Raw genomic sequence first — 8,428 nt, forward strand, 5'->3', positions numbered from 1 at the left:
AGAAGTGAACTGTGGAGTTTCTGAAGGCTGCGGAGCAAGAAGTGTTTATATTCTAATATGCTTGAATAGCTAGTAGGTAAAATAGACATTTCTGGGCAAGGAGAAGGGGGATGCTAGGTCAGTTAGGGTTGTGCTTTGAGAAGCCCCTTAGTGGGTGCAGAGGCAACAGACATTTGTTTCAAAAGAAACTTTAGGCCCCGCAGATCCCACATCAGCCAAGCCTGGACAGCACCTGCAGTACATCTGCCTGTCCTGGCTTGGCCCAGGTGCTCACCCCACTGGTCCAGAGTGGCAGATTGTTCCCTTACCACCCCAGTCTCATTCAGGCCTCACAACAAGCAACTGGACTGCAGGGAGTAGGCAGAGGTGAGCCAGGCAGCCCATATCTTGCAGGGAGGTGCTGAGAGGTACCAGAGGCCATGCCACCACCAGGCCCAGTCTCAGGGTCCAGCAGCAGCACAATCAGCTCCTCCAGCTCATCCAAGAAAGGACATAGGGGCTGTCTAAACCTTCCAGCTCTGGGCGACAGGCCGGAGGAATAAAGGGAAAGACATTTTTCAGCTCCCCCCCCCCCATGTCTCTCCCCACCTTACCCATGTTCAAGAGTGCGGTCAGAGGCACTTTTCCTGTATGTCGTATCTCAAAAGTACCTGAGGAGGCTGAGTGCAAGAAGAGGGTATAGATACTGGGGTCTCTTCCAAGCAAGCTAGCATCGGGAGGGGAAGTGACTTTTCCCTTGCACTAGTAGTGGCTGCCGCAGGGAGCAGGTTAGGAGTAGGACCAGCACCTAGGGCAGAACAAAGTGCGGTGGAGAGATACTGCTCCGAGTTGTCCACAAGAGATGAACTCTGGTGAGTTCCAGGCACATGGATGCCTGCAATGTAGAGCTCCGTTTTCTTCAGCGGTTGGGGAACAGAACCCCTTGGCGGGGACAGTTCTGGTAAGAAGCCACACCCTGCTTCCTCCCCATCCACCTGCCCGTTTCCCACCTTCACATCCTTCACTGGGGCGTAGTCCCTTCCGACCTTCCAGCCCAAACCACTACCTTAATACAGGCCCTCTTCAACCACTTTGGCACACCCATATTCCCTTTTCCTGGATCCAGCCCACTCTCATGGATACCAACCGATGTCCCCGTCCCGCCCCGCCTCCTGCGGACCCTGGCCCAGCCCTCCTAAGTGGGACCCAGCACCTCCACCGTGCTGCTGGTCCAGGTACTGGGCCCAGGAGTGGCGGACAGGGCTCTACTGTTACAGGTGATACACAGCTCTACGAAGTCAGGCTTGCACTGTCCAGAACACTTTTAGAATGGGTGTGTCAAATGATTGCCTAAATTAGTGAGCCCACAGTTTTCCTCAAACTCGTGGCCTTAAGGAAGATGCTGGCTTCTTTGGGGTTACGGAGCCTCTAATCCTCAACCCTAGCCACACCCTCTTCCCTTTGCCCTATCCCAGCTGTCCCCGCCCCTTGTATATACCTATCAGCGTCTGTCCCAAGAGTTTCGCCCTTCCCACGCAGGCCCCGCCCTTTCCACCGCTCTGTACCCGCCTGGCCCCTTTCTACCCCAATCTACACTAAGCACCGCCCACACCCGGATTTATCTAGGTATAGCCCACCCTTTCCACTCGCTACCTGGCCATATCCCTTAATTGTTGCTCTAACCCACACTATCCAGTTCTGTACCAGCTCAGCTCACTATCCCTAAGAAAGCCTCAAATGCGTGTACCCCACACATCTCGCCTCTTCCCCGGTTCCCTGTCATGGGCTATCTTCGTCTGGATTTATTGCACCTAATCCTGATTCCTCACCGGGTAGAGGTGGCTTGAATTGCTGGACGCAGCTGCTACAGCACTAGTGGTCTGGATCCCAATACTCAAGGCGGCCGCAATGCTGGGAGGCTTCCAATGGTGCTGCCAAGGCCAGATGCAGCACCGAGGAGTCTGAACCACATCCCCATCCGGGCCAGTGCGCCTGCAGCCTGGAGGCTATGACTGCAGGACTTCCTACCCAGCCCCTCTGCAGCACTTTCCAGGAAACCGGAGTAGAAGAAAGAAGTAGTGGAAGTGAAGGTACAGGGTTCCCAGGTCCCTTCCGCAGTTAAGAATCTCCCAGTCAACTCCTGATCCATTAACAGAAAAGCCCACAAGGCCTCAGGATGGCTAAGGAAAACTATCAGGATTGTGCAGATTCACATCTCCCTGTCCTTCCCTACAACCTTTTTTACCCCCACTCTTTTTTTCTTTTAAGTTTTTTTTTTTAATTTTTTATTTGTGTGTGTCTGTGTGTGTGTGTGTGTGTGTGTGTGTGTTTGGCCAGCTCAGCCCACCAGGAGGCGGGGCTGGCTGGCATGTGGTGCTGGGGGATTGAACCGTAGTCCCTGTGCTTTGCTAAGGCTTGTTCCAAGTAGGTGCTCTAGACCACTGAGCCATCTCACCAGCCCATAACCCCCACTCTTAAAATGGTGTAGTAAGAGGCTGGGGAAGATAGCTCAGCAGCACACACACCTGCCTGGCAAGTGCAAGGTCCCGAGTTCCGTCCCTCGGTATCAAAATAGATAGATAGATAGTAATTAGCACCTCTTTCATAGAGCCATAGTGGAGAATTTAAAATTCTTGTTAGAAGCAAAACACTTAGAGCCGGGGTGTAATAGTGGATGCCTGTAGTCTCAGTTACTCAGAAGCTGAGATAAGAGACTTCCTTGAGCCCTGGAATTCCAGACCAGCCTGGGCAACAAACACAACACAACTCCTCCTCACAATAAATCACCTAGGGCAACACCTGGCATATAGTACGCTCAATTTAAGTATTATCAACTCCTAAAAAAATAAAGGTGTAGGAGACATGGACCTTAGCCCTAACTTGATGAAAATGCCCACCATCCCTAAATCATGCTCACCACATTAGGAATTTTCCAAACTGCATCTTGCCCTTGAAGCCTTAAACAGAAAAGCTGAGGTTTCTAGCACAAAGGCATCACCAGCCTACTAGTACAGACCTGGGCCCAAAGCCTCTCCAACATTTCTAATTTGAAGTTCCTCCACCGATTTTGTGGTTGGAGGCCAGTGCAATTTCTCCTTTTTGTCAGCTAAAAGGAAACTGACACCTACTGCTAGGCTTCAAGTTTAAATAGAAATTATATTACTATAGGGAAGGGGCAGCAAAACAGGTCCATCTGGAGTCCAGGAACCTGGGGAAGGTAGGGCTGGACAGTAAAGGGGGCTTTAAGGAGGGATGTTTGCCAGGAATAGCTGTATCGGGGAGGGGTGAAAGACCAAAAATGGTTAGAGTTTCAGAAACCACCATGCCAGCAGTCTGGGGAAGGCCATTGGTTTCTTTCTAAGGGACGTATCCAATATGAGGCCTGGGGGATGGCCTGCCTCTCTGCTCTGGTGAACACTGATGTGACTAGTGGTCCCAGGAGGTAGTATCAGTGCTGGAGATTCAGGTTGGTCTTGGATTTGAGGTTCAGGCTTGTTTAAGGGTTGAAATTTAGGTGCTGGTCTCCAGATGGGACTCAACCATTCTTAAGGCATAAGTGTTTTTTGGTTTTTTTGTTTGTTTGTTTGTTTGTTTTTTTGGCGGAACCGGGGATTGAACTCAGGCCCTTGCGCTTGCTAGGGAAGTGCTTATTCTACTGAGCCATCTCCCTGCGCCCCCCCCCCCTTTTTTGCAGTACCACAGATTGAACTCAGAACCCTGTGCTTGCCAGGCAATGCTTATTCTACTGAGCTATCTCCCCGGGCCCAGGACATAAGAGTCTTGAGGAAAAAAAATCATGGGACAGTGTGACTTAGGCTTATAATAGGCTTAAAGTAAGATGCTCGTGAGGTACTGACACAGGACAAGCTCCTGGACCCTTAACCTGTTACTCACCAGAAGCATGATTTATGTTTTCTTCTGAGGCTGTCAGACTTGAACGTGGTTTTCCTTCTTTTTTTTTTTTTTCTTCCTTCCTCCCCCAAACTCATGACTCTCCACTTAGGCCTACAGACATCCAATATGTAACAAAAACTAAGCTTGACCTTTATGTTGTAAAACTCTGGGTCAAACCCTCAGCTCTGCATATAGGCGTTTTAGTCATTTAGAATAAGTCTAACAGTTGACAAAACAGGGTTTGTTAGTCCTAACCTTACTTAGCCTATCTCATCACCGTTCAAGACTAAAGACATGAGGATAAGAAGTTTAGGGGCCAGGGAGATAGCTCAGTGGAATAAGCACTTCCCTGGCAAGTGTAAGAGCCTGAGTTCGATCCCTGGTTACACACGCACACACACACACACGAAAAAAAAAAGATAAGTTTATGAAGTTTATGGGGTAGGGCCGGCCAAATAGCTCAGTGGATTACAGCCCCTGGGTTTGACCCCTGGTGTGCCGTGCTGGTGCCAGCCCCACCCCGCTGGCACCGGCCCTGCCTCCAGGGCGGGCTGAGACAGCAATTGAGACTGGGCCGGGTGGTGCGCACCTGTAATCCCTGCTCTCGGGAGGCTGTGAACAGGCGGATCACTATGAGTCCAATCTAGTAGTGAGACCCTGAACACCCTGTAGACCCTTCCCTAAAATATAAAAATAAATAAATAAATGGCCTTCAGAGTACACCTAATTACTCAAACTGTTTTTTCCCTATTTTTAAAAAATTTTTCTTTCTCAAGGGACCAGCTTGATTTTTTTTTTCATACTGGTGAATAGACCTAGGGTTTTGCCCTGAGCTATAGCCCTTTGGGGGGGGGGAGGGTCTTGCTAAATTGATAAATTACCCAGGTTGGGCTTGAACTTGTGATTGTTCTGATTCAGCCTCTTAGAGTGCTAGAATTACAGGGGTGCCACCATGCCTAGCAGTTGTATTAATTTCCATTATCATTAAACCAGGGGCCCACATTAGCTGATGACAGTACCTGCACCTGTATCCTCAGCCAAAGAACTGCTGCCAGAAGTTCCAGGACGTAGGTCAAAGGTGCGTGAACTTGCAGAAGATAGCTCGAGTGCATTCCCTTAGTAGAGGATCAATGAAGGCCACAGTCACTGAGAGCCTCCCACCACACACTCAAGTGTCTGGAACTCCACGTGTCTGTCCTCCCTTGCATTACCCCATGCCTTGTCATACTGAAGACAGGACGTCACTGACACGAGGTAGCTCAGCGTGCACAGCTGCAGCAGCTTCTGAGTTCAGCCACTGCCCTCACCGGATCTTCATCCCACTGGAACATAGCAAAGTGGTAGGGGTCGGCTAAGGAAATAGGAGATCTTCCAGAAGATCTGATTTGTCAGAAGCTTTGAGGCTGGACTGGATTTAGTGACAGATCTCAAGCTGTGAGATTTCAAGGACGACCATTCAGCAAGGAATGCCTCCACTTCTGGGCTCTAAGGAGAGGACAGCAAGTACCTTAAGATATTGCCCCAGGGGTGCTCCCCAATGTTGTCACGTTCATCTCTTCAATCGCCCTTCTGCAGTTCCACGAAAACCTCCTGGGGAAGATCGGGGGAACTCAGCTAGGCTTCTGGAGCGCAGAAAACCCAAACTACCCTGCTGACCCTCACCTCAAAGAAGTTATAATATGGGGCTGGGGAGATGGCTCAGTGGAATAAGCGCTTGCCTGGCAAGCTCAGGGACCTGAGTTCAATCCCCGGTTCCACAAAAAAAAAAAAAAAAAAAAAAAAAGAAGTTATAATATTCCTATACCTCCATGTCGCTCATGTGACCTGGAGGAAGTGGCTGTGTGGGATCAAAGGTGTGGCCTGCTGGGGGCTGTCCACCCTGCTCCAACTGTGCTGCCCCCTTACAAGTGTGCTCTGTCTGGAATTTGGGCCATGTTCTATTTATCCACTAAAGTCTGAATATATTTAAAGGGGCCAGGGATATAGCTCAGCGACGTAAGCACCTGCCTGGCAAGCACAAGGTCGTGGGTTCAATCCCTGGTACCGCAGAAAATAAATAAATAAAGATAAAGGGGACAGTTCTTGAGGTCGGAGAACGGGGCTTTATGGAGAGTGGGGTGTGAAGGTTTGAGGGCGGGACTTTGCACCTGAGATGGAATTTAAGTATCACGAGTGTTTCGCCAATGCTTGCTGCTAAGAAACAAGAGTGTGCTAGGCATGATTGCACACATCTGTAATCCCAGCAGTAGGGAGGATGTGGCAGGATCACCATGAGTTCGAGGCCAGCCCTAGAGACATTATCGCAAAAAAAAAAAAAAAAAAAAAGGAAGAAATGAGTGTGAGAGGACCTGGTGATGAGACAGCCCAGAGGCCAAGTCTTTACGTATGCGGGCATGGCCAAATTCCTGGGAGAAGAGCCTGAAATTTGGAGAAAGAATCTGCAGAGAGGTCTAACCAGAAAGTAGTGGGTTTCTAGGAGCGGGCCTTAGGAGCCCGGAAAAGGCGAGACTTTGTGATGATGAACAATAGAAGAGGAAGGCTTGCGCGACTTTAACGCCCGAGTTCCGTACCCGGTCTGGCCGAATACAGGTTTGTCGTGAAGCCGGGGACACTAGTCCTACTGCTGACAGCCCCGCCCCGATCTTAAAGTAAAAACAGCAGTTAACCCTGGAAGGGTGCAAAAAATAAGGTGAACTGAGCTCCGGGGAGGCCAAACTGCCCAGAAACGCCTACCCCAAACCGCCCAGCCACCAAAGACCCAAAGCGCCCTGGCCCCCCAGAAGGCCATCTCCTATGCCCGTCCTCATTTGTCCTTAGGGCCGAATACTGAAGCCAAATACTGAGCCAATTTTACCCAAAGCCTCCCAACGTCTGCTCCCTACGTCACTTCCGTTGCGTAGGAGCGTTGGGAAGTGTAGTTCACGACTGCCTCCGGCCACACCCTTAGGACTTTGCTTGCCGCGCATGCGTGTAGAGCAACCTCGCCCCAAAAGACTACAAGCTCCAGAAAAACCTGCGGCCTCTCACGCAAACCTCGGTGGCTGAAAAATAGTAAAGGCGTCCGAGGCAGAGGAAACCACCGCCGGTAAGTGGGAATCGTTTAGCGCACCCCAATAGAGGTTCTTAACTCGGCGAGCTTGCTGGCGGGGGCGGGAAGTGCCCCTTTTTCAGCAAACCCACCCCGTAATTTGTCTTTTTGTCGTAATCGGGGCGTGGTTGTTGGTGATCCGAGCATCTGTCACTTGAATCTTGCTCCGCAGGCTCGTGGGACGACCAGACTTCAGCGTAACTATGAACTTGGAGCGGGTCTCCAATGAGGAGAAATTGAACCTGTGCCGGAAGTACTATCTGGGTAAGCGCCGGATCCTCTAGAGCTTAAGGAAAAGCATAGACCGAGGGAGGAGGGACTAGATGCGTGGAGTCGTGGATCTAAGAGGTGAAGCAGGTGGAGATGCCAGACTTCCCCGTCTGAGAGAAGGGAGGGCCTGGGTCCAGAGGAAGGAGGAAGCTGAAGCCTCAATTTCTGCGCCCCGAGAGAAGAATGTTGGAGGACTGGTTGCTTGAGACCTTGAGAACGAAGTGGTTGAGGAATCAGATTCCTGGACCCCAGGGAAGAGCCAGGATCCCTGAGCTCCTGACCACCTAAGTTTACAGTTGAACTTCGGTAAAGGAGAGGACCTTCAAAATAAGTATTTTTTGTGGGTGTCGGGAAAGATCCTCGTTGTTCTGTGACCCAGTGTGGGTTTTTCTCCTTAGGTGGGTTTGCATTCCTGCCTTTTCTGTGGCTGGTCAACATCTTCTGGTTCTTCCGCGAGGCCTTCCTTGTCCCAGCCTACACAGAGCAGAGCCAAATCAAAGGCTGTGAGTCTGGGGTGCAATGAGGAAGGCCAGTGGGTGGTGGGAGGGGATGATGGAGGCTGCAGAGTTCTGTGGCTCTGTGATCAGAAGAGAGGTGGGTCTAAGGAAGTGGAGAGAGGAGCTGGAGGCCAACCTTCCTGCTCTGTTCTCTATTGTAGATGTCTGGCGGTCGGCGGTGGGCTTCCTCTTCTGGGTAATTGTGCTCACTACCTGGATCACCATCTTCCAGATCTACCGGCCTCGCTGGGGTGCCCTTGGGGACTACCTCTCCTTTACCATACCCTTGGGGACCCCCTGACAACACGGGGTCAGCACAGGATGGCGTCTTGGGCTTTGTCCCAGGATGGGTTCCTCTGCTCTGAGTTTACCCTCAAGCCCCAAAGACTTGTAAGACTTGTGCCCAGCTCCCATCGTCTTAGCTGACATCCCCCAATAAAGGACCTCAACATTCGATACTGATTTCCTGGGATCTTTCAGAGGTTGAGGCCTAAAACATGCATTAGCTGGTGTAGTGGTGATATACCCCCTTGATCCTAGCATACTGAGAGACTGGGGCAGGAAGATCAAAAGTTCAAGCCCATGGGGGCTTGGCCCTAGCTCAGTTCTTTAAGTGGCTGCTTCCACAAAGCTGTCAGCCTAAGGTTGTTGTAGTTCGATCCCCACAACCCTCCAGCCAGCCAAAAGTGCCCTGAAGGCA

General features: G+C 50.8%; 2 protein-coding genes across 2 annotated transcripts; one reads left to right on the plus strand and one right to left on the minus strand.

Moving 5' to 3' along the window:
* Positions 1-211: 211 nt before the first annotated feature.
* Positions 212-6,839, minus strand: Igflr1 (IGF like family receptor 1). Its single transcript, XM_023721450.1, is given in 7 exon segments — positions 212-253; positions 255-376; positions 379-516; positions 1,255-1,368; positions 1,809-1,940; positions 6,444-6,515; positions 6,761-6,839. Coding segments are annotated over 7 exon segments (699 nt in total).
* Positions 6,840-6,848: 9 nt separating this feature from the next.
* On the plus strand, positions 6,849-8,184 carry Psenen (presenilin enhancer gamma-secretase subunit). Its single transcript, XM_004636738.2, has 4 exons — positions 6,849-6,958; positions 7,134-7,225; positions 7,630-7,734; positions 7,890-8,184. Exons 2-4 carry the CDS (start codon positions 7,165-7,167, stop codon positions 8,027-8,029), a joined length of 306 nt encoding a protein of 101 aa, XP_004636795.1. The 5' UTR covers positions 6,849-6,958; positions 7,134-7,164; the 3' UTR covers positions 8,030-8,184.
* Positions 8,185-8,428: the final 244 nt, after the last annotated feature.

This window comes from Octodon degus, unplaced genomic scaffold (assembly GCF_000260255.1).
Source record: "Octodon degus isolate 3935 unplaced genomic scaffold, OctDeg1.0 scaffold00083, whole genome shotgun sequence".
NCBI lineage: Eukaryota > Metazoa > Chordata > Mammalia > Rodentia > Octodontidae > Octodon > Octodon degus.

What these genes read in the sequence shown, in the direction of transcription:
- Psenen (XM_004636738.2), top strand. Translation starts at nt 7,165, where the DNA reads ATGAACTTGGAGCGGGTCTCCAATGAGGAGAAATTGAACCTGTGCCGG. An exon ending in GTGCCGGAAGTACTATCTGG is followed by an intron (nt 7,226 to 7,629) that starts GTAAGCGCCGGA and finishes TTTTCTCCTTAG; the next exon opens with GTGGGTTTGCATTCCTGCCT. An exon ending in GCAGAGCCAAATCAAAGGCT is followed by an intron (nt 7,735 to 7,889) that starts GTGAGTCTGGGG and finishes TCTCTATTGTAG; the next exon opens with ATGTCTGGCGGTCGGCGGTG.